Source organism: Borostomias antarcticus (genome assembly GCF_949987555.1).
Source record: "Borostomias antarcticus genome assembly, chromosome: 13".
Lineage (NCBI taxonomy): Eukaryota > Metazoa > Chordata > Actinopteri > Stomiiformes > Stomiidae > Borostomias > Borostomias antarcticus.
Window position 1 is genome coordinate 15621209 of NC_140246.1, and position 25000 is coordinate 15646208.

The 25000-nt window shown below is 50.5% G+C and overlaps 4 protein-coding genes across 4 annotated transcripts in view; 2 read left to right on the forward strand and 2 right to left on the reverse strand.

The window, feature by feature from the left end:
* creld2 (cysteine-rich with EGF-like domains 2) overlaps positions 1 to 6481 on the reverse strand; it is a gene marked incomplete at both ends in the record, with an annotated part of 44085 nt that extends 37604 nt beyond the window's left edge. Inside the window, 9 exons of the mRNA XM_084448022.1 lie at positions 872 to 1012; positions 2282 to 2377; positions 2791 to 2874; positions 3917 to 4015; positions 4720 to 4896; positions 5008 to 5099; positions 5384 to 5494; positions 5965 to 6047; positions 6353 to 6481. Coding sequence (XP_084304148.1) covers positions 872 to 1012; positions 2282 to 2377; positions 2791 to 2874; positions 3917 to 4015; positions 4720 to 4896; positions 5008 to 5099; positions 5384 to 5494; positions 5965 to 6047; positions 6353 to 6481 — 1012 coding nt within the window. The remainder of the gene's footprint in view (positions 1 to 871; positions 1013 to 2281; positions 2378 to 2790; positions 2875 to 3916; positions 4016 to 4719; positions 4897 to 5007; positions 5100 to 5383; positions 5495 to 5964; positions 6048 to 6352) is intronic.
* A 523-nt stretch (positions 6482 to 7004) lies between these two features.
* alg12 (ALG12 alpha-1,6-mannosyltransferase) lies at positions 7005 to 12674 on the forward strand (the record flags this gene model as incomplete). Its single annotated transcript, XM_084447958.1, has 9 exons — positions 7005 to 7163; positions 7308 to 7440; positions 7753 to 7926; positions 8294 to 8488; positions 9566 to 9671; positions 10333 to 10554; positions 10834 to 11003; positions 11389 to 11464; positions 12343 to 12674. 9 exons carry the CDS (start codon positions 7005 to 7007, stop codon positions 12578 to 12580), a joined length of 1473 nt encoding a protein of 490 aa, XP_084304084.1. The 3' UTR covers positions 12581 to 12674.
* A 481-nt stretch (positions 12675 to 13155) lies between these two features.
* Positions 13156 to 19580, reverse strand: zbed4 (zinc finger, BED-type containing 4). The gene is made up of 2 exons (XM_084447997.1): positions 19555 to 19580; positions 13156 to 18047 (listed from the first exon to the last, which is right to left on the reverse strand). The coding sequence occupies exon 2, from the start codon at positions 17835 to 17837 to the stop codon at positions 14001 to 14003; it is 3837 nt and encodes a 1278-aa protein (XP_084304123.1). The 5' UTR covers positions 17838 to 18047; positions 19555 to 19580; the 3' UTR covers positions 13156 to 14000.
* Positions 19581 to 20622: 1042 nt separating this feature from the next.
* The window catches only part of brd1a (bromodomain containing 1a), a 20874-nt gene continuing 16496 nt past the window's right edge, over positions 20623 to 25000 (forward strand). The window contains 3 exon segments of the mRNA XM_084448023.1: positions 20623 to 20887; positions 22322 to 23792; positions 24735 to 24906. Of these exon segments, the coding sequence (XP_084304149.1) occupies positions 22339 to 23792; positions 24735 to 24906 (1626 nt within the window). The 5' untranslated portion in view covers positions 20623 to 20887; positions 22322 to 22338.

A 25000-nucleotide genomic window follows, 5' to 3' on the forward strand; every position in this document is an offset into this window, starting at 1 on the left:
TATTGAATCACCTTCAAAATCCAGCATGAATTTTAAAAACCAGACACAGTAACTACTGATAGTTGGTGGGTTAAACAAGTAACTTCCAATAGACAACAATGATAACAAATAAAGTACTTTAAGTTGAAATGGTCTCTTCTCTCATAGTGTTCCACAGGTATAAGAGTCTGTTTCCAGCGTGCAGCAGGTCTGGTATGCAGTGCAGTAAGTGCCATGTAGTCCCAAACGCTTCAAGAGGAGTGGATTCCGGCTTCGATGATGATGATGATGATGATCTCTCAACCAATACCATACCAATAGTTCTTCCGGGTTCGATCTTTTAGGTCCTCGCCAGAGGTCAAAGGTCCTCATGTAGCTCTGGATTGGCCGTTTCAGATTCCGCCTTGTCAGATGCCGGCTCCCCCCCCCCCTCCTCTACATCTGATGGTGACAAAATTAAACATTTAGTCCAACAGATACAGCCAGTGCAGCTAGCCTGATAAGTGCAGCTAGCCTGATATGTGCAGCTAGCCTGATAAGTGCAGCTAGCCTGATATGTGCAGCTAGCCTGATAAGTGCAGCTAGCCTGATATGTGCAGCTAGCCTGATAAGTGCAGCTAGCCTGATATGTGCAGCTAGCCTGATAAGTGCAGCTAGCCTGATATGTGCAGCTAGCCTGATATGTGCAGCTAGCCTGATATGCTAACCTATGTGGTTAGCATGTGTAGCAAATATTTTTTACTATATATTTTATACATACACGTTTTATATTGTGTGGTATTGTGGGGGGGGGGGTTCTACACAGTGCTCCCTTGCAAAAGAGATATTTGGGGATTTTGATATCAACGGGACACCCTGCGTGAACACAAAGGTACAGGTGTTGCCTAATTACCTGGCTCAGGTGTTCTGACGCACAGTCCTTCCTGTCTCTCGTAGCCGCTGACGCAGACACAGGCGTAGCTGCCCGGGCGGTTCACACACTCCTGCTGCTCCTCCGTACACACCTGCTCCCCCGCGGAACACTCGTCTATGTCTGAACACACACATCAACAACAACAACAACCCGTCAGCGAGGAGCAGGTCTGAGACAGATGTTAGCGCATTACATTTACGCTACATTACAGTTGTTTAGCAAACACTTTTATTCAAAGCGACTTAAAAATAATAGCGGTCAGTGTTGAGTGGGGTTGGTGCAGTCATGGGTAGTTCTAAACAGGTCCCTGCGTTAGCGGGGTGGTTCTAAACAGGTCCCTGTGTTAGCGGGGTAGTTCTAAACAGGTCCCTGTGTTAGCGGGGTAGTTCTAAACAGGTCCCTGTGTTAGTGTGGCACTTCTAAACAGGTCCCTGCGTTAGCGGGGTAGTTCTAAACAGGTCCCTGTGTTAGCGGGGTAGTTCTAAACAGGTCCCTGTGTTAGCGGGGTAGTTCTAAACAGGTCCCTGTGTTAGCGGGGTAGTTCTAAACAGGTCCCTGCGTTAGCGGGGTACTTCTAAACAGGTCCCTGCGTTAGCGGGGTACTTCTAAACAGGTCCCTGCGTTAGCGGGGTACTTCTAAACAGGTCCCTGCGTTAGCGGGGTACTTCTAAACAGGTCCCTGCGTTAGCGGGGTACTTCTAAACAGGTCCCTGCGTTAGCGGGGTAGTTCTAAACAGGTCCCTGCGTTAGCGGGGTAGTTCTAAACAGGTCCCTATGTTAGCGGGGTAGTTCTAAACAGGTCCCTGCGTTAGCGGGGTAGTTCTAAACAGGTCCCTGTGTTAGCGGGGTAGTTCTAAACAGGTCCCTGTGTTAGTGTGGCACTTCTAAACAGGTCCCTGCGTTAGCGGGGTAGTTCTAAACAGGTCCCTGCGTTAGCGGGGTAGTTATAAACAGGTCCCTGTGTTAGCGGGGTAGTTCTAAACAGGTCCCTGTGTTAGCGGGGTAGTTCTAAACAGGTCCCTGTGTTAGCGGGGTAGTTCTAAACAGGTCCCTGCGTTAGCGGGGTAGTTCTAAACAGGTCCCTGCGTTAGCGGGGTACTTCTAAACAGGTCCCTGTGTTAGCGGGGTAGTTCTAAACAGGTCTCTGCGTTAGCGGGGTAGTTCTAAACAGGTCCCTGCGTTAGCGGGGTAGTTCTAAACAGGTCCCTGCGTTAGCGGGGTAGTTCTAAACAGGTCCCTGTGTTAGCGGGGTAGTTCTAAACAGGTCCCTGCGTTAGCGGGGTAGTTCTAAACAGGTCCCTGCGTTAGCGGGGTAGTTCTAAACAGGTCCCTGCGTTAGCGTGCGCAGCGGTGCGCAGTACATCCTGTCTTAACAGTGAGCCTTCTCACCTGTACAGGTGCCCTCCACATCCTGGTACCCACTGGCACAGGCATGGCACCTGGCAGGCCCCGCCCCCGAACAGCCAGAGCACACCCTGTCACAGGCTGGCACACACACACGCGCGCACGCACACACACACACACACAAAGGGCACAGACAGAGGACACGGATACAAGGTGCACACACACACAGCCAGGGGGGTAGAAAAGCAGTGAAGGTCAACAGAGCAGAAGTATTGAAACTGCCACGTCAGTGTACAGGAACTCTTTCCAGTGCTCAACAGCTGTATCAAATGAGTTTATTCTGAGACAGTACAGTCAGAATCCTACAGTCTAAAGCAAAGATGGATGACTGTCAGTATTGTTTAACTATTTTATGTTAATGCATGGTATATATTTTATTTTATTGAAAAAAAGGTTGATTTTTATTGTACTGCTGAATCTTATCCTATCTATCTATCTATCTATCTATCTATCCATCTATCTATCTATCCATCTAGTAGCTTGGTCCGTCTCACCTTTACAGGAGTATGACCCGTCAGAGTTGAGACAGAACTGGTCATCTTTACAGGGTGCCGGCTCTTTGGAGCACTCGTTAACATCTGCAGGTCACATGACGTCAGTAAGTCAGTCAAACGGTTCAATGTCCGCTAGCAACCAATCACTAATCATCTAAAGCAGGGGTCTCAAACTCGCGGCCCGCCACACCCCTCCATCCATCATGATGTCAGAAATATAATGTAATTCGGCCCGCAAAATAATTTATTGTAAACGGCGCCGGCAGGCAGGCATATAATGCGAAATTCAAGTCACTCAAACGTGGGGCGAAATTCTGTTATTATATGTGAGAGAGGTGAATGCTGCATACAGTCACAGGTGCAATCAATCCCCATGCGACTATGAACTATGAACGGAATGCAGCTCGCCACCGAGAGGCTGTTCTCATGGTTAACTAACGTTAAGAACACAGACGGTTTCAAGAAATATGGACATTGCAGTATTTTTTGTGGAGTTCAATGGAAATGCTACCTGCCTGATATGCAAGAACAAAGTCGCCGTTCTAAAGGAATATAATGTCAAGTGCTATAACATGGAGAACAGTGTCATAGGGAGACGAGAGGAAAAAACGAGCCACACAGCCGAGAGGGCTAACGTCTCAGTCTTTCAAGATAAGTGTCTGGCAAGAAATAGAGCAGTAGCCTACAAATGTATTCAAGTGTCTGGTAAGAAATGGAAACAAACTTGAACTTTAATAAATGCAAGTACAGGTCCAGGGCAGGCTTACAGTAGTGATGCATCTTGCAAGTACAAATGTAGGCTATTCAAGATAAAATAAAAGTAAGGAAAAAAGATTTGCAGCACTAACTGTTAATATAGAAAATGAATGGAAACCGGTTTGAATTTGTATGATGAAAATGTTAGTTATGGAATAGTCTTGCAACATTTAAAGACCGAGTTGTGAGTCTAGTTATGGAAATGAAAAATGACATTTTCCAAAATATTGCACTTTCTTATAGTTAGTAGTAATTGAAGTTGACATTGAAGTGGCCCTCCTATGAGTTGACGATACCAGCATTGGCCCCAAGCCAATCTGAGTTTGAGACCCCTGATCTAAAGCTTCCCCTTATTGGATCTCGGTCTCACCTAGACACGCCCCCTCGTCGTCCTCCTCCCAGCCTGCCTTGCACTCGCTGCAGTCGTCGTTGGTCGGGCCGGTGCAGGTCTTGCAGGAGCCATGGCACTCTGAGAGAGACATGGAGAGACGGGTAGAGAGAGAGACAGGGAGACAGAAATGGAGAGAGAGAGACAGTAAGAGAGAGAAGGGGAGAGAGACAGGGAGAGAGAGAGACAGGGAGAGAGAGACAGGGAGACAGAGAAGGGAGAGAGACAGGGAGAGAGAGAAGGGAGAGAGAGACAGGGAGAGAGAGACAGGGGGAGAAACAGGGAGACAGAGAAGGGAGAGAGAGACAGGGAGAGAGAGACAGGGAGAGAAACAGGGAGACAGAGAAGGGAGAGAGAGACAGGGAGAGAGAGACAGGGAGAGAGAGACAGGGAGACAGAAATGGAGAGAGAGAGAGACAGTAAGAGAGAGACGGGGAGAGAGACAGGGAGACAGAGAAGGGGAGAGAGACAGGGAGAGAGAGAAGGGGAGAGAGACAGGGAGAGAGAGACAGGGGGAGAAACAGGGAGACAGAGAAGGGAGAGAGAGACAGGGAGAGAGAGACAGGGAGAGAAACAGGGAGACAGAGAAGGGAGAGAGAGACAGGGAGAGAGAGACAGGGAGAGAAACAGGGAGACAGAGAAGGGAGAGAGAGACAGGGAGAGAGAGACAGGGGGAGAGAGACAAGGGTTGGAGAGTTGGTATGTGTGTGTGTGTGTATGTGTGTGTATGTGTGTGTCTCTGTACCCATGACTGGTCGGTGGGTGAGCGGGTGTGTTTTCCGTACCTGTGCAGAGAGAGAAGCTGTCGTTCCTGACTTCGCTGAAGTATCCGTCGATGCAGTCGAGACAGAACTCTCCCTTGTAACCATGGTCACAGCGACACGTGCCTTTACCCCTGCGGGTTCCGTCACCGTTACACACTCCGTTGCCATGGCAAGGCCTCTCAGAACCTCCCACGCACGCTGTCAGAACCAGACAGAGGAGACCGGAATTTAAAAAAAACAGGCGTCACTTGACGGACGGTGACACGGAGACAGATATCGGACGTTGGTGAGGTTGTGCGTCATCGTCACCGTTGCAGTCGGGGCCGAAGGTTCCTTTGGGACAGCAGACGTGGATGGTCTCGATGCAGAACCACTTGTACAGATCAGGGTGCTTCGTTTTCCTGCGTTGGAACCGGACAGAGAACGCGGCGAGATAAATAGAAGTGTGTTTACACGTGTCGCGCGCGCAGACACACGCACGCCCACTTTCCAGCTGAGTGAGTGGGTGAGTGAGTGAGTGAGTGAGTGAGTGAGTAGGTGAGTAAGTGGGTGGGTGAGTGAGTGAGTGAGTGAGTGAGTAAGTGGGTGGGTGAGTGAGTGAGTGAGTGAGTGAGTGAGTGAGTGAGTGAGTGAGTGAGTGAGTGAGTGAGTGAGTGTGAGTGAGATCAGCATGCAGGTCTCTCACCTCTTGAACCACCAGGTCTCAAAGTGTTCCTCGTGTTCCTCCACCATGTGGTTACACTCAAAGCTGCTGGAGTCACACAGCGACTCCAGTATCTCCACCAGGCGGATCTCACTGGAGAACAGAGAGGAGGAGGGAGGAGGTGGAGGAGGGAGGAGAGAGAGAGAGGAGGATGAGGAGAGGGAGAAAAGAGAGGAGGACAGGGAAGAAAAAGAGAGAGGGAGAGAGAGGAGGTGGAGGAGGATGAGGAGGAGAAGAGAGGGAGGAGAAGGAGATAGATTTGGTTTGGACTGGGTGTGATTACTAAGAGAAACCGCTCCAAAGCTGAGAGACTCGGCCAAGTCCATGATCTGGGTTCGCTGTGACATTTCAGCAAGGTCACTGTGGCGCCAAAGAGACCCAATGTCAGATAAACTACCCGTGACCATGGGACGTTACTGGGTCAAGAGGACAAGAGTCTGTGGAGAGTGACAGGTTTGCGTTACATTATTAAATGAAGTGGTTAGTGTTAGGATGCGCATCATGTGTGCAGAAGGGTGAATTGAGCGTCTGATGACCTGACTGGTTGGCAGATTCTCACTCACCTGGTCTCATACTTGGAGAGCTTCCTCTCCTCCCAGGCAGTGTTCCCTCCACCAAAGTTCTGCTTGGCGGTTCTGTCAAATCCCTGGTCAGACACAGACACAGAAACACAAACACACACACACACACACACACACACACACACACACACACACACACACACACACACGTCAGTCAGTCAATCAATGAATTAATCACATGTTCATTCCATGCCCTATTACATGAAGCATGGCAGATAATGCAATCCATTGAGCCAACACAATATCCTCTAACGTTAGAGTAGATCAGTTTGTCAATTGGCGATGTCATACAACAACACATGATCCTTGCGTTGTCCCATTCAAAAAATCAGAAGGTAGGCTATGCTCCGGGCCGTGCCGGCACACTTACCTTACTGAAGTTATCCGTTATCTGGGTACAGGTAGAACAGGCGCTTTTTAAATCTTTCGCGACAATACATTGTGAGAGTAAAATAAAAGTTAAATAAGATAACCGCAGCACCGATCCGGTGAATAGCATTTTGGGCAATCAAATAGCTCGCCGATGTTAAGCTCGAAGTATCATATCAAGACACACGTAATACACTTGCCAGCAGGCTCGCTATGGATAAAAATCAGCTTTATACCTAAGATACATTTGCATACAGTTTGAACGTGAACGAGAGACTCATATTTACATGCCGGTTGTAAAAAAAAAAAAAAAACCTACCTACTTTTGATTTCCGCCTCCGCCTCTTGCTACAATTGTGGCCCGTCGTGATTGGCTCTGAGACCGATCAATCAAAGTAAAGACCAATGGCATGCTGCCACGCGCGGGACAACGGTCCTTCTTTATCCACGTGGGAAAATGAGAGGGCACAACACGACTACCTCTTTTTTTTCTTTTTCTTAAAAAAAATAATTTCATTGAAAATGTTTATGTATTATATAAAACAAAAAAAGTATAATCCAATCCAATTCATTTACATTTTTACATTGATCTCCAAAGTTGATCATTTTCAGTTCCGCAAATACCGGAAGTGACTTACAATCTGACAGCTGTCATGGCCGAAAAGAAGCATGAATCTGGGATTCCTCTGTTGTTATTGTTGATCTCTGTCACTCTCTTTCATTTGTTCATTTGCCCATTCACAAAAGTCGAAGAGAGTTTCAATTTACAAGCAGTGCACGACATCCTTTATCACAGGTTTGATTTCGAGAAGGTAAGGAAACGCTCAACAATCAACACTCCCAACACAACTTGTTAGCTAACAACTCCAGAACCACAACAGCGCCTAAGCTAGCTACCTTCCTAAACTTTGTTGACTGCTGATGTTGACAGTCGCCGTGTTGTTTCTGCTCGTCAGTATGACCACCACGCGTTCCCGGGGGTTGTTCCTCGGACGTTCCTGGGGCCGCTGCTCCTATCCACGGTCAGCTCCCCGTTCGTCTGCCTGCTCTCCCTCCTGGACGCCCCGAAGTTCTACACACAGTTGATAGGTACCTAACACGTCGAATATCTATCTATGGTACCAACACGGCCCCATCTGTGAGCTCCTTCTCATATTATGATTAAAAAAAGACAATTTCATTCTAGTAGACAGAGCTCATAGATTGGGCTAGCTAGGCATCAAGTCAACGACTATATCTTACAGACTAGCGCGATCAGGGATTCCTTCTATGCTTTTTAAAAGGAGTCACTGCTTTTTTGGCCTTGTAGTAGGGGTCCCAGGTGTAGCCAGTTCTAGAGATCACAGTCGTCCCATTTCACTCTGTGTGTTAATGTGTGTTCTCCGTGCGGTGTGTCTCCAGTCCGGGCGTGTCTGGGGCTGTCCGTGGCCGGGGCTCTGTGGTGCATGCAGAGGGAGGCGCGCAGGCAGTTTGGCTCCACGGTGGCCGGACTGTTCTGTCTGACCTGCGCCTCGCAGTTCCATCTCATGTTCTACAGCAGCAGAACCCTGCCCAATGTGTTCGCACTGCCCCTCGGTAAGATGACCTGCTGTGACTGCCACAGGTGGGGGGTATATTTACACACACACACGTTTGGGGTATAATTTGCATTGCCCATGGGTGGAGCGCTGACAGTCCCTCCAAGAGGGACGTCCCTATTGGCGCAACTGTCAGCGCGTCCGCCTCCCAAGCGGGAGACCCGGGTTCTAATCCCGCCCTGGGCATGCCGAAATGTGTTACACATAGACCTCAATATGAACACATAAGGCTGTAACATTGTGGACAATCCACTGAATTCTGCCTGAAGCATTGATTTACAAGGCAGAGCGCTGTAGAAGTCAACAGCCCTCTCCAATATCAATATATCTCCAGTTAAACTCCAGCGTTCTCTCACCTCGTGCAGTCCTGCTGGCGTTCACCTCCTGGATGGGACAGAGGTACGGGCCCTTCGTCGCCCTCTCCGCCCTGGCCATCATCGTCTTCCGCTCTGAGCTCTGCCTCTTCCTGGGTCTCATGTTGATGATGTCACTGCTGAGCCGGAGGCTGGCGGTTCTGCAGCTGCTCTACTACGCCATACCTGCCGGCCTCATCTCACTGGGTGGGTGAGCTGAACGCCTCATAAACACTGGATAGATGGATGGATGGAAGGATGGATTCATAAATACTAGATGGATAGACAGACAGACAGATTATATAGATAGATAGATGGATTGATTGTGTGAATGAAATTCAAGTCTCACCAATGTGTTACACATCTTGGTTGTTGGAATCCTTGGGTCGGTTGCGTCCTGATTCGGAACCAGCCTGTTTCCAACAACCAAGATGCTACACCCGGTGTCACCACCAGGGCGAAAGCTCACTCTCTGGTCTCCTCAGATGAGGAATCAGACAAAGAATAACACACTACCTTTTTCTCATTGCTGTCATGATGACAACTCTGACCGCCACTCCAGCAACACACAATCATAATCCCATCCCCGTCGCCAAAATTATGAAAGTATTTATATACTTGGTTTAAGGTAGATTTCAAAAGAACACAATGTGGTCGATTCAAGCTGGTTTCAAACAAAAGATACGTTTTATTCTGTTACGATTTGCAAATTCGGACTCGAAACAGGAAGTGTATCCTGGTCAAGAGTACTGGGACTCAGTCGTGAAGACTCTTTTATAACTTCGTATAGAGGGAGGTGACGTGCACTCAGACAAAGGGTAAAGGGGAGTGATGTCACAAATCACATGTTCTATCTAAACAGAGGGAACGGATGAAAAGGCAGTTTCACAGAGACAATAAACTGAGAGAAACTCAGATAACATCAATCAAGTGGGAAAACAGAAAAGGCAAATTGGGTGTAACACATTGGTGAGACTTGAATTTCATTCACAATTGATTGATTGATTGGTTGATTGGTCGATTGATTGATTGATTGATTGATTGATTGATTGATTGATTGATTGATTGATTGATTGATTGGATGGATGGATGGATGGATAGATAAATAAACACTAGATGGATGGATGGATGGATGGATGAATGATGGACTGAGTGGGTGAGCTGATTGCCTGTGAGCCCTGATAGAAATAGAGAGAGACAGAAAGAGAGGCTCATAAAAGAGGCAGAGAGAGAAAGATATACGCTGCCAAACACTGCTGATGTTCCTCTCTCTGATTGGTTCAGCTGTGACTGTGGGCGTCGACTCGTTCTTCTGGAGGAAGCTGTTGTGGCCTGAGGGGCAGGTGCTCTGGTACAACACCGTCCTCAACAAGAGCTCCAACTGGGGAATATCCTTCCGTTTACTAATGAACACTCACACGTCCATGTTGGATCACACAGATAGTACAGTTTCTATAGCTCAGACAAGTCCCTTATGGTGATGGTGAATAAGGCACCGAGGCAGTTATTCACACTTTCCTGTAAACTCACAACGGATCATATAAGAGTATTTGTACGTACAGGTGGTGGGTGAACTAGGGAAGCTGAAGCACCTATTGTATTTATATTTGTATACTCTTCATTTGCCTTCCGCACTAGATTATGCTCTTAAGTCGCTTGTTTAGAAAGGAGATGCACTTGTGAGTTCTGGTGAGTAGCACTGACTACCTACGTTAAATGCAATTATTTTAATTCGGATTAAAGCGTCTGCTAGATGACTGTGATGTAATAAAGCTTATAGCTTCACAGCAAGCCAATCCTTCCCAAACTGCCCCTACCTGTACTGTAAAATACTGTATTGTATTTTACTGTATTTTATGCTTTTCTTACAGGTTGCCTTTTAAATATCTGGCCAGGGACAGCAGATGGAAACTAGCCATTTGGGCTAAATCTGGCTCATATATAGTATTGTACTATGGATTGATGTGCATTGTCCCTTCACAAAGAAATAAATACAAATACCCCCCCACCCCCGTACGTAGGCAGCCTTGACCGCCCTCCCCCCAGTAAACCTCTCCCTTCCTGTGGTACCTGTACTCGGCCGTGCCGCGGGCGCTGGGCTGCACGCTGCTCTTTGTGCCCCTGGGGCTGCTGGACCGCCGGACCCGGCCGCTGCTGCTGCCCGCGCTGGGCTTCATCCTGCTCTACTCCCTGCTGCCCCACAAGGAGCTGCGCTTCGTCATCTACACCTTCCCCCCGCTCAACCTGGTGGCGGCCAGGGGATGCTCCTTCATGTAGGGGCCGGAGGAGGGAGGGAGGGGTGGAAAGAGGGGTCAGGGTGGGGTGTGTGTGTGGGTGGGGGGGGGTCAAGGTGTGTGTGTGTTGGAGGGGTGGGTGTTGGGGAGGGGGGCGGGGAATGAATACTAAATACATGGATGAATGTATTTAGTATTAGAATGATTGTTAATAGTTAGATGATGATTGGAACACAGTGTAAGACTTTTCTGGGACTTGTCGAGTACGGCCAGGCTAATCTTGATCGGCGAAACCTTTTTCCTCATTCTACTTTGCAGTCTTAACAACTACCACAAGTCCTGGATGTATAAGCTGGGCTCGCTGGTGGTGGTGGGTCAGCTGGTGATGAATGCCGTGTATTCAGGCCTTTCCCTCTACGTCTCCCATCACAACTACCCTGGAGGCGCCGGCATGCGGGAGCTACACACACTGGTACCAGCGACGACAGGTGGGTACCGGACTCAGGACCCTGCTTGGATGGGATACACCCCTACTGCACCTACATTGATTTTTGATTGATTGATTTTATTTATTTTTAAGACGGGAACAAGTTACAGTAGACATTTACCCTATAGAATAGGGAGAGATGCACTGTACAAGGTTATAGCTAAACAGCTAATTTCCACCCGTACAGATCGCGACCCTACCAACAACAAACTGCAGCCTGCGTTTAACTGATTGTGAATTACAAGTGAACAGTCTGACAGTCAGGGGAATGTCCTAAGAAAGTACAGTATGAAGTGAAGTCAGTGAAGTCAGGATCCGCAGTGTGAGAGGGGTGTGTTGTGTAGTTGGGTGATAGTTTATCGTTATTTGTCGCCCCCCCCCTTCAGATGTCTTTGTCCATATCGACGCCTATGCAGCTGAGACCGGGGTGTCTCGCTTCCTGGAGCAGAATGAGAACTGGAGGTGAGTTGTACTTGATTCTGGAATAGAGGTGAGTTGGACTACATTCTGGGATAGAGAGGTGAGTTGGACTACATTCTGGAATAGAGAGGTGAGTTGGACTACATTCTGGAATAGAGAGGTGAGTTGGACTACATTCTGGAATAGAGAGGTGAGTTGGACTACATTCTGGAATAGAGAGGTGAGTTGGACTACAGTCTAGAATAGAAGTGAGTTGGACTACATTCTAGAATAGAAGTGAGTTGGACGACATTCTAGAATAGAAGCGAGTTGGACTACATTCTAGAATACAGGTGAGTTGGACGACATTCTAGTATAGAATGGAAATGATTGGGAGCATGTCAACCTCTGTCAGGCTCACACTACAGTAGATTTAAAATCCCACCCGATTCCGAAATTGGGTTGCATCACGCACATATGGAGAATCTTAAGAGATGTTCTTCTCTGGAATGTCAAACAGGCACACACGACAAGATTTGAAAATAACGGCTAATCACTCACTACAGGATATTATCGTGCCCGAGGGAGCAACGAACCACTACCTCGCTTGTAAATTAGTGACGTAATAATCTAAATATCAAACATGTTTGATATTATCTGGGCCGCCCCGATGGGTCTGCGAGCCGATCGGCAGGGATAAGATTGCATTTGTAAACGCCTCACATTACAAGATAATCTGGGCCATCTGGAACATCAGTACCGACCAACGTTCCAGACCAGATTTGTCCTCCGATTGTCGGGAGAGGTGAATTGGTGATAAATCGACCCAGAAATCCCGTAGTGTGAGCCCAGCATAAGCCATATATAAACGAGCCATATATAAACATGTCATGTTATTTGCCATGTTCTAAGCACTCCAATAATGATTGTTCTTTCCTCAGGTATGACAAGAGAGAGGACCTGACTCCCGGGCACTCAGATATGAAAATGTACAGTCACCTACTGATGGAGGCCAACGCCACCAAGATCTCTCTCCTCAGCAGCACACACCAGCCCCGGGCGTACACCCAGGGATACAGCAGAATACTGCTCACCTTCCACTTCCCCCCCTTCAGTATAGAGCTGGTGAATAAGGTCGTTTTACTAGAGCAGAAACGGACACAAGAGCAGACCACATGATCCGGGTAGCACAACTGTTGCATGTAAGATGGTTGTAGTTTCTTATGATGACCAAAGCTTAACTGACCAGAAGAGGGACTGTGTGAGTAGCAGTATGGGGTGTGGTGGTTGGTTGGTTGGGTGGGGGTGTGTGGTGGGTGGTTGGTTGGGTGGGGGGGTGAGTGTGGCGTTTCTGCAGGTGGTCTTACCTGTTTTCTACCATGTAAAACATGTCTTACTGGTTTAAAACTGGTTACAAAGAAATGTCCCAAAGTCCACATAGGCAAATAAGTGAATATGCTAGACTAGAGAAGTCTTTCACATCCCCCTGCCTGCAGTATCTGCATCAACCCCCATTCAGTGTGTCTTTTGCTGTATGTTTTTATAGATGCTAATGAAGCAAATAAAGGCTGGTAAACTTGACAGTGTATTTCCTGATGCATCTTGACATCCTGGTGTGCTCTAATGCTGGAGAATATACGGTACTTGTGATCTGACAATGTGGTTGACCACATGAAATTCCCTTGTAGAGGAAGCTTCTGTTTCCAGATGCAGTAAGATAAGACTGTCACAGTACATTTCACAAGGAAGAAAGATACATTAGGAAAACCTTTATTTACAAATGACCACAAAATTTGCATGGCTCCAGTCTTAATGCTTACACATTTATCAAATTAAGCTCAGAAATCATTATTTATAAAAATGTACAGTACAATATTTCAACAATAACCCATAATTTAATCCCTTGGTAATAAACTTAAAATTGTGCTTCAGAGACAAACCGTATAATTCAAACAAATTGCTTGTTGAGAAAATACAGCAATATCTTACATAATCTTTAAGAAGAAATTCAGCAAGTAAAAATAAGAAAAGAAAAAAACTATTTCTAATCGACAGTACCATGAGCCACAAATTCACAATGAAAGAATTAAATAACATACACTTAAAACTCTTTCAGTCACAGCATTTGTTTTTTGGGCCTTGTTTTCGTGTAGAAAACAACACAGCATTTCATTTCTATTTTAAGCCATCGTGTAAATCAGAAAGACCTATGACTTGATTTGCGCATCATAAAACTTATGTACAGCATTTTGACCTGAAGTAGTTTGGATAAGGCACAAGGAGAGAGAAGACACACGACGTTGACATTTAAAAAAAACAGCAACACCAACAAACCCTACAGCTAAATTACACCCTCCCTCCCTGAAACACGTTTCACTGAGTCTTGGCCTGATAATCAGCTCTCAAGTGTTTTAACAGTAGTACACATAATAAATGCAGTTCAGAAAATCAAAAAGGTTCAATACTCATATTTTTGTAGAAAGAACCCAACAGTGTATCAATTTGTTCTCCTTTAACAAGCTACCCATCAGTATAAAGGGCCATTTCATAGTTTAATGCGATTTGGTCCTTGAGATCTTTTTAAGCAACGTTTCTTTTATCAGTACTGAAAATAAATCAAGGGGAGGTTGACCTTGAGAAAGAGAAGGCCCTCCATGTTTTCTAGTAGCGGCCGTGGTTGGTTCAGGGCGTAGTTCGCGCTGGCCGTGTGGAACAGAGTCTCAGCGGGCGCTATGCTAGGGGGGCAGCCCACATAACGGACTGCTACTTTGGCGAGGTCCGGCCACAGGAACTTCTTGAGGTTCCAATAGTCCAGCGGGTCACAGCTTTGATCCAGTATGTCTTCTTCCAGGTACTCGAGCACGGCCAGCTCGGAGGATTTCGGCTTCTCCTCCTGTTTTATCCTGTGCCTGATGTCGTCCATGAGGGACCACAGGTTGTCCTTGCTCGCGGGGGAGCTGCTGGAAGAAGGCGGCGCTTCCTTGCAGCCGTTGGACAGCGGCGGCTTGGTTTCGTCTGAGGTAGAGAGGGACACCTCAAGTTCTCTGATGAGGTCTTGTTTGCATTGCTCCGCCTCTTCCTCCGTGAACAGGGACGTCTTGTACCGGGGGTCCAGCATGGTGGCCCAGGTGAAGCGCGGGTCTTGTAGTGTGGACGACATCCTGATGACCATGGCCTCCTTCAGGGACTTGAGCATGTTGTCGATGCCCAGGGTCTCGTCGAAGAGCATATCTATCTTCCTGTTGAGGATGTGGATCAGTGGTATGACTTGACCCAGGGTGGCGGTGCGGTTGCTCATCTCCCTGCACGCCACGTCGAAGGGCTTCAACGCGTTGCAGACGGACTGGATCACCTCCCACTGGTCGCAGCTAATCATTTCCCTGAAATTGCACTCGATCGACATTTCGTCGATGGCTTTCTTTTGCTCCATCAGACGTTCAAGCATTAGGAAGGACGTCCTCCACTTGGAGGGCACGTCCTGGACCAGCTGGTTCTCGGGGAGCTGGTACGCCTGCTGCAGCTCGGCCAGCTTCTCCTTGGCCTTCGCAGAGCGCTGCACGCGCTCGCAGATCTTGCGCGCGATGCTGAGCAGGTTCTGAACCATCCGCTGGCTCTTTATGGCTTCGTTCACGATGAGGTCGACGGTGTGGCCGAAACAGCGCACCGTCTCGTGGTCGGCGTCCTCCAGCACGTGCCGGATGCCGTCGTTGTCGGTGACGGTGAAGCCCCGCTTGAGGCCCGACGGGGTGACCCAGGAGTCCCACAGGTACTCCAGCTGCTTCTGGATGCTGAGCACGTCCTGGTCGCAGTCGATGGGGGAGACGCTGAGCAGGGCGGAGCAGTGGAAGTCCTGGCCTTGGGGCCTGACGCTGGACTCGTACGAGGCCCAGTGGGCGGTGAGCGTCAGGTACTCCCTGGTCTGGCTGCCGACCCAGACGCTGGTGGTGAAATGGACGACGCCGCCCTCCGCCTCCCTCAGGTGCGCGAGCACCACCTCCTTCACCCGCTCGTACATGTCCGGGATGGCGGTGCTGGTGAAGAAGGAGGAGGACGGGAGGGAGTACTGGGGCTGGAGGTACTCGAGCAACCGGTTCAAACCGGTGTTCTCCACCAGGGCTGCTGGTTGGAGATCCAGTGCAAGCATTTCGGCGACGAGCGTGGTGATTTTTTTGGCGACCGGGTGGCACTCGTCGAACCGCTCACCGGTTTCCTCGTACGTGGACGTGTCCATGAGTTCTTGCTTCACGCGGAATTCAGCAGATGCCACATTACCTGAGTTATTACTACTGTTGTTGCTTTCAAGAACATGCCCGTGAAACCTCTGCATGTGCCTGAAGAGGCAGCTGGTGCCAAGGTTGGTGGTCTTCTTACCTCGGCTTATCGTGCGGCTACAGTGCAAACAAACCACCTTGGTGGGATCGACGGGCGATATGGAGAAGTGGTTCCACAGCTTGGATGTCTTTTTACTGAACACGGGCACCGTCTGTGGCTTCTTCTCGCCAATCGGGGGGCTTTCGGCCTCTGTGGCCGAAACGGAAACGGCGTTGGCGGCAGCAGTGAGGGCGGCGTACAGGTGGGAGGGGGAGGCTTCGTCCGTGGCTTTTTGGTTTCGGAGGACGACGGGGTGTCGCCTCATCAGGTGCCTCATCAGGCAGCTGGTTCCGAAGTCTCCCCGCTTCCCCCGGCTGATCACGCAGGGGCAGTACCGGCACAGCGCCTTGAGCTGGTCCACCGGGGACACGATGAAGTGGTGCCAGACCTCCGACTTGACCCGTTTCATGATTCTTTTGTTTTGCTGGAACACCGAGCTCTGGTCGGGATTCAGGCCCGAGCCCTCAGAGAGGTTGCACGGAGAGGGGGGCAGGAGGGAGTCGTCCCCGTGGAGTCCAAAGGAGAGATTGAGGGAGGATTCCTGCTCCCCCGACAGGTCGAGAATGTCACCTGACTCCTCTTTCACTTCCATATTTTCGTTGTTGCTACGGGGCACCTCCTCCGATATGGTCTCCGGGGACGACGGGGGGAGGGGGGAGTCTTTCTTAATCTCTGGCTCCTGTATCTGTGTGCGGGACAGGAGCGAGGGTGGGTTCGTGTAGGGAGGGGGGATGTTGGAGCCTTGTCCGTTCTCCTCTATCACTATCTCTTTGTGGGCCCTCCACATATGGCGGATCAGACAGCTCGTCCCCAGATCCTTCCCGTTCTTGCCCCTGCTGAACTCGTTCATACAGTGTATGCACACGGCTTTGGAGCTGTCCGCGGGGGAGAGATAGAAGTGTTTCCATACGGCCGATCTCCTGCGAGAACTGGAGCCCTTGGGAGTAGCGGGCTGGAGGCGTTCCAACCCCCCTCCTCCTCCTCCATCCATTGTGTCGTCACTATGGCTGTTGTTGCTGTTGGAATGTAGAGGCGAGACGGCTGTGGCACACGGTTCTAGTTTTGGTTCTAGTTTTGGTAGCACCTCTTTCAACGACGCGTCCGTGCCTTCGGCGGAGCAGGAGGTGGACGTCGACGCGTTCTGCTGAGAGGCGGCGGTCAAGCTAGCTGCCGGGAAGTCCCCGTTTTTTGGTGAGCTCGAGGGAGGTAACAACGGAGAGGAGGCGACGGATCCGGTCAGGTGACCGGTGGGGACATCGCCGTCTTGTAAAAGCACAGTGGGGTGAGCCCTTCGCACGTGCCTCATCAGGCAGCTGGTGCTGAGGTCCTTCTCGTTCTTGCCTCTGCTGAACTCTTTCATACAGTACATGCAGATTGCTTTGGTGCTGTCGCGGGGGGATATGCAGAAATGGTTCCAGGCGGGGGACTTCTTCCTGGGGTTGGCCGGGCTCCTCATGGACGAGAGGAGGCTCTGAGTAACGGCGTCCATGGCCACATCGTAGAGGGTGCTCGTGTACCCGCTCAGCAGACTACCGTAATCGTCGTTATCTCTGGTGACGAAAGGGCCCATGGAGCTGTCAAACGACAGCACCTCGTCATCCTGGACGCCCTCCTCCACGCCGTTCCGATCCTCCGCCTCCTCCTCCTCGTCCTCCTGGATATGTTCGTCTGTCTCTCTCTCTTTCTTTATCTCAATCTGGGTTTTTAGGATGCTTGGGAAGGCTGGGGACGGGGGACTGCTTTCCTCTGCGTCGACTGGCTGTGATGATAACTGTGCATCGTCCTGAGAAGTGATCTGGTCCGACGCCCCCTGCTGAGCAGAGGGCTCGTGGGGAGGAGTCGGGGGGGGGTTGGCCAGCGTAGCGGAGGGACCCGGGGAGGGAGGCTTGACATCTGCAGTCTCGCGGGGGGTGAGGGTGTACGATTTAAACACATAGCCGTCCTGGCCCTCGATTTTCAGACATGTTCCTTTGGCCTCCCTCTTCTTGCTCTCTATGCTACCCTCGGGGTCTGATCTTACGACCATATCCTCGCTCTGGTGGGAGACGCCCTCCTCTTCATCCATTTCAGCAGGCCAGGGGGGGGGGGTCTGTTCTGCGGGGGGGGGTCTAATATGGCTATCAAAGGCAGTCTGTCAATTGTTCAGGAGTCATGGATGTTGCACTGCTCAGGCGAGTGTTGTCATCACTGTTTTGTTGTCCAGATCTGAGGGCACCAGCACAGCCTGATTCTCCATTTATGTGTGTGTTGATGGAGAAGTGTCCACCTCTTGGACCTGGAGAGAGAGAGAGAGAGAGAGAGGGTGGGGGGTGAGGCAGAGAGCACGAGAAAGAAAATAAACACCATTTAGTATTTTATCATTAATTTGTTGTTTTAGATAGTAAAGGTGTTAAGTAGGTGTATCAGAATGACAATAACATTACAATTTATTAGACATCCATTAAAATTAGACCAGGATAAATTATACCAATGTAAGCAAACAAACCAAATGTCACTGAAAGGCTCATAAACGCAACATACTTTATCATAGCTATCAATATTGTCAGGCTCTGTGGTTACACCACTAGCCTACATCACTCAATGAGAAAAATAATAATATTTCAGATAGTATGTCTGGTGAATTGTGAATAGCTCATAGTGATCACATCTGATAACACTGCTATTTAAATAGCCTGGAACTAGAAAGGAATGGGACCTGGATAATAATTAAATATGTCAATGAACACATACACGGCTGGTCAGCTAAGGTTACCACAAGCTAGCCTACCAGGTTGAATCAGCACATTAGCTAATACACATGGTTGATGCTGGTCATGGATAGACCATAGCAGATAACACACGATCCCTTCATAAAGTCCAGAAAACACATTTCTAAAGGCTGACATCGTGACATGAGAATAACATCCCTAACGACTTACAATCGACAGTAAACTGTTCCGGGTTTGTCTGGCTTTAGAAAGGACAGAGCAGCTAATGGCTAGAGCAATGGCTAGATACCAAAATGAATTATAGCCAGCTGAACAGGTTAAGTAAGGACAACGTATTCAAAAATATACAGTTCATTAAAATCCACATGTTTCAACTATGCATAGCCTATAATACTATTAGCTAGTCTTAGTTGAGCTAGCTAAGAGCGGCAGTGGCAGGAGGAATGCTAGGCTTGCTAACCCCTGACCTAGCTAACGTTAGCTAGCATCGCTCGCACACACAACAACAAACATGTCCCTGTAACGTCCCTCTAGTCCAAACATGTCCCTGTAACGTCCCTCTGGTCCAAACATGTCCCTGTAACGTCCCTCTAGTCCAAACATGTCCCTGTAACGTCCCTCTAGTCCAAACACGTCCCTGTACCGTCCCTCTGGTCCGGCTGCAGCTAGCCTGCTAGCTAGCCCGGGTAAGCCTTCTGTCCTGCTGCAGCTAGCCTGCTAGCTAGCCCGGCTAAGCCCTGTCAAGTGTCACACACACCATGAGTGCATGAAACAGATAACTGGGCCACAAACACTTCACAAACTGGCGCTCCTATCATCGTCGGGGGTCAGAGCAGAAGTGTTCCTGGTCGTAGAGAAAGACAGTAGCTGGCCACGGACAGCTAGCTAGGCCCCACGAACAGCACCCAGCTAGCAGTTAGCTTAGCCTAGCTAACCTGGCAGAACCAGTCCTGCCCTGGCCAGAGAACAGAAGAACCACACGGGAGTACCGAGTCAGTCCCCGGACACTCAACCACGACGTTCTCTCAAAACGGAGCCATTAGAAACCCTCTCGGACGGAGGGAACGTACGTACCAGCGGGTGAGTGAGTATTTCCTCACGGTTTCGGCGACTAAACGGTTAAATATGACCCATTTGATTGATCCGGAGGGGGGATCACTCGGTTGCTTTGTCTCCTGAGCAGTTCAGTCAGCTCGGCTGAGGCAGCTCCACACAGCGACGGACGGAAGAACATGCTCTCGTGATGTCACCGACAGGGGCAACATGGCGACAGGGGTAATAAAAATGAATACAAAACACTCGTGGTAAAGGACAGCGATTGTCTTCGATTAAACGCGCCTGTACGAGCACAGAGTCCGTAGCTTTGAACGGGCGCGTTGAGTCCAATTGACAGACAACACCAAGTTAAATGCATGCATGTAGGCTAGTCCCATTTTCCACAACACCCTATTGTTTATTTGTTTCCATAATCACTGCTCTTAAAATGTAACCTACCACCAACGGGGTTTCTTGACCTCAAGGGTCTTTACTCAGGGGCAAACGGACAGTCAAGTGTCAGGGTGGGGCAAGGCAGAGACATACACATTCAAGTCTATTTGGTAGCGTCGCTTTAACATATTGTATAATCGTGTTGATTGCAATATAATTAAATTGTCCAGACACTTGGGGCTACTAATTAATACTCATTCATTCATTCATTCATTCATTCATGGGTTGAAAGCTGAAACTCCCCATAGTACAACATGCATTTGTTAGTATAGTTTATACTCAGTAGTATAATACTGAGTATTTAGGGTGCCTTCTATTGTCCCGGTGCGTGCATTGTGTGGAGGCTCCCTCGGCGCCGGGGGCAGATCATGGGGTGGAGGGGCAGATCATGGGGTGGAGGGGCAGATCATGGGGTGGAGGGGCAGATGGGCTTTGTGTGTGAGAGGTCCCCCCAGTAACCACGCCGCAAACATGACCTCCAGCGTCGTACGTACACTGCGCTGTGCGTGGCGGGTGGGATACTCTGCTGAAGCGCATTGTTGTGTTGGGGGATGAGAGAGAGAGACGGAAGAGAGAGAGAGAGACGGAGGGAGGGAGAGAGAGAGCAGGATCCCTGGCACTGCAGCCTCCGACCGACTCTAGGAAGCGGATATATTTCACACCCATGAATCGGCCGTAGATCATAGCGTTTTATGCTCATAAAAGAACACGATTCGACAGCTCCCGAGACGCCGGACACACTCAACTTTATACTTTGTTATTTATCACTGGAAAGACCCAGCATCAGCCGCTGGATGAGAACATTGTGTACGGAATTACAGCCTCTTAGCAGCAGGCCATATCGCCATTGCTTTGGAAGGCTGCTACTGGTGGCTAAACACTATCTACAACAGCTAGCAAAGGTGTCTGTTTCTCTAAGGTAACCTGCTTTTATTATCATGCATGCACGGGTGAAGAGCAGTGGAGCTAGTTTCCCTGTTACTGCAGCCAACTAGTTAGGATCAGTAGCTAGCTAGCTTCCTTGCTACCAGAGATAGCCTATAGCTAGCTACATTTTAAAGCCCCATTCGCTGTGTTGTCTGACGCCATTTGGTCGCTTGCTGGCTACTTGCTGGCTCGCAAATGTTATTGTTAGAAACTCGCCCGCTGGCTTCCCATGTTTGCGTTGGGCAGCAAAAACAGCCGAGCCAAAACACCCCCGCCTCTGTGAGGGGCAAACGGTGCGAGTAGAGAGGGCGACCAGCTACAACCAGCCTGCCCTTCTTGGTCATTTAAATAGCCCTGCTGCTCAGCACAATCTAGCTGAATGACTTCACTGATTACATTCAAAACCTTTAGACCCCCCCCCCCCCCCTGTTGTCCCGTGGCTAGCTAGGGTCTCAGCTGGAACATCTGACTCGAATCTCTTTATTCATGTTGTTTTTAAGTGAGAAACGTTATTCCAATATTACCCGAAAGGCTGACCGTGACCTGTGCAGCTCGCTTGCTCGCAGAGATTGACTGGAAAACTTCTCTCTCAGTGTTTTATCTTGACAGTTATGCGAGGCAGAGGATGTGCCAGGCTTATCTATTCAACACAAGCCTGGTTGGCATCCTCTTATCGTCATCCCCCGACTTGCTTTTTCAATGGCACACTCATCTTACTTGTAGAATATCTATCTGTCCTCTCTCCCCCGTGGTCCCAGTCCACAAATGATGAATGCTCTACAGCAGATCAATGTCGATTGGCCTTGTACATAGCTGTGCACTCTAGTGTCGGCCCTAGGCAGTAGCCTGCACTGTTTACAATATTGTCCTCTGAGCCCTCAGCCCCTCACCATTGAAGCTGATGGTTGAAGGGCAGCCTTTACATTAGCCAATCAATGATGCATGGAGTGACTGTAAACTGTGAATGAACGTCTGCAATAGATTAGACTAGAGCATAAGTCGTCGGTACATATCTGTCCACATGCCTCAACGGTTGTTTTTATACTCCCTCGTTGTCCTACCAGCCATTTAATCCCACTAACTAAACCAATCACAGACAATTAGACCGTCTCTTTGTTTACTTTCAACCTCTGTCTCACTCTAACTCTAATCCCCTGTCTGTTTTCCTTCTCTCATCTCTTCTCCTCTCTCTCCTCTCATCTCTCCTCCTCTTTCCTCTCTCTCTCAACTTCTCTCTCTCCTCCTCTCCTCCTGTCTCCTCTCTCCTCCTCTCTCCTCGTGGCTCTCTCCTCCTCTCCTCCTGTCTCCTCTCTCCTCGTGTCTCTCCTCCTCTCCTCTTGTCTCCTCTCTCCTCCTCTCCTCCTGTCTCCTCTCTCCTCCTGTCTCTCTCCTCTCTACCCCCCTCTCTCCTCCTCTCTCTCTGCAGCTGCCCGGGTCAGTGCGATGAGGAAGAAGGGGCGGCTCCCCCGGGCCCCGGCGCCCCAGCGGCCGCCCTCCCCCATCCAGCCGTCCCCCAACAAGCAGACCCTGACCTACGCCCAGGCCCAGCGCATGGTGGAGGTGGAGGTGGACGGCCGCACCCAGCGCCTCAGCATCTACGACAAGCTGGAGGTCATCTCGGACGACGACCCCGCGGCCCAGGAGATGGCGGAGTGCGCCAGCAACAAGGAGAACGCGGAGGAGCCGCCGCGGCAGGCGCTGCTGCGCTCCGTCCGCCTGAGGAAGAACCAGGAGAAGCGGAACGCCGCCCTGGGGGGCAACGCGCGAACCGGCGGAGGAGGAGCAGCCACTGCCGTCGTCGTCCAGACGGCGGCAGCGGGTGCCGCGGGGGCGGTCCTCCCGGAGCCCAAGCTCCGCACGGTGGAGTACAACCTCCCGGCGGTCCCCCGGAGGCCGGCCTCCTACTACCGCTACGAGGAGAAGACGGAGGAGGAGCTGGAGGAGGAGGTGGAGTACGACCTGGACGAGGAGGACTACGCCTGGCTGGACCTGGTGAATAAGCAGCGGCGCGGCGAGGGCGTGAGCCAGGTGTCCCACAACGTGTTCGAGTTCCTGGTGGACCGCTTCGAGAAAGAGTCGTACGCGGAGAGCCGGGCGCGGGCCGGCGGCGGCGGCGAAGGGGCGGCGGCCATCGACGAGGACGCCGTCTGCTGCGTGTGCGCGGACGGCGAGTGCCACGACAGCAACGCCATCCTGTTCTGCGACGCCTGCAACCTGGCGGTGCACCAGGACTGCTACGGCGTGCCCTACATCCCCGAGGGCCAGTGGCTGTGCCGCCACTGCCTCCAGGCGCCCGCCGGGCGGCCGGCGGAGTGCGTCCTCTGCCCCAACCGGGGCGGGGCGGTGAAGAAGACCGAGGACGGGCGCTGGGGCCACGTGGCGTGCGCCCTGTGGGTGCCCGAGACGGGCTTCTCCAACGCCACCTTCGTGGAGCCGATCGACGGCGTGGCCGACATCCCGCCGGCGCGCTGGAAGCTGACGTGCTACCTCTGCAAGGAGAAGGGCGTGGGCGCCTGCATCCAGTGCCACCGGGCCAACTGCTACACGGCCTTCCACGTCAGCTGCGCCCAGAAGGCCGGCCTCTTCATGAAGATGGAGCCCGTCAGGACGGCGTCCGCGGCGGAGACGGGCGAGCCCGCCTTCTCCGTGAAGAAGACGGCGTACTGCGGGCCGCACTCGCCCGCCGGCGCCGGCGCCGGGAGGCCGCTCGCCGCCTACGTGGACGCCGAGAGCGGGCGCAGCCAGAAGGGAGGGGAGAAGAGGAGGGGCAGGGGGAGGTTGAAAGGCAAGAAGAAGAAGAAGAAGAGGAAGAGGAGTCAGAAGGCGGAGCCCGAGCCGGAGGAGGAGGAGGCGGCCATCGCGGCGCCCGTGGCGGTGCCTAGTTTCCCTCCGCCCAGGTGGGTTGGTCACCTGACCAGGGCAGCCGTAGTCTCGGCCTCTGGGTTGGGTTCACCAGGGGAAAACGGTACTAAACACTCTGGAACAGCTGTTGCTTTGAACGCAGCCATAGCCCTCGCAAAACAGTTTAAGTAGGCAGGTAGGTAGGTAGGTAGGTACAGTAGGTACAGTAGGTACAGTAGGTAGACACAGTAGGTAGGTGGTACTTTATTGATTCCCAGGGGGGAATTACAGTGTTACAGCAGCAGTATACAAGAAGCACAATCAAGCCTAAGTACAAACTGAAATACAAATGTAGTCTATTTGCACGTTGGCTTAGTTGATTTTCAAGATTCAAGATTCAATATCTGTTTATTGCCATGTATATGGTTCACACAAACTAGGAATTTGACTAGTTAAGACCTACGCTGTTGCAGACGCCATAGGACAGGGTGCAGGACAGGACAGTGCAGAGAAATGACAGTACAAAAAACGGTGCAAACAAAATACAGTGCAATGTGCAAATTATGAAACTACACAAGAGGGGAGGCATATATAAAGAAGTAGCTCAGAAACCCAAAATGGGCGGTTTGAGTGGCTCCCCTCGTGATCACGTACCAGAAGTTGGTTCCAGAAGTCCAGGTGGCATCTGGGTTGTGTTCCACAGGAGTACACAGTAGGAACCAGTGTGAAGCAGGTCTGCTTTGGAATGCAACCATGAAGGATGTTTTCTGATGAGCAGAAGGATAGGGAGGAGGGAGGGGGGAGGGAGGGAGGGAGGGGGGGTGAACTGTGGGAGGCGCCTATCGAGAAAAGTGTTTTTTTTTTTCCTTGCAAAACATTACAGTACTGAACCAGGCCCATGTGAAACGCCAGCGGGTAGCACAATGATACAGATGGTTGGACGAACACTTGGCATATTCATAACCTTACCTTTCTAACATCCTGCCCCTTGTTTCCAGGCTGAACAGCATCCTGAACCAGGTGTCTGTGCAGAAGAAGAAGGCGTTCGTGGAGCTGGTGTTGAACTACTGGACCCTGAAGAGACGGGCCAGGAACGGAATACCGCTCATTAGACGGCTCCAGACCAGCCAGCAGTCCCAGAAGACCACAAAGCAGCCGGTCAGTCACTCAGTCAGTTAATCAGTCAGTCAGCCAGCCAGCCAGTCAGTCAGTCAGTCAGTTAATCAGTCAGTCAGTCAGTCAATCAGTCAATCAGTCAGTCAGT

Bases quoted from the DNA above. Each gene is read 5' to 3' on its own strand.
- zbed4 (XM_084447997.1), bottom strand. From the start codon at position 17,837: ATGGATGAAGAGGAGGGCGTCTCCCACCAGAGCGAGGATATGGTCGTA.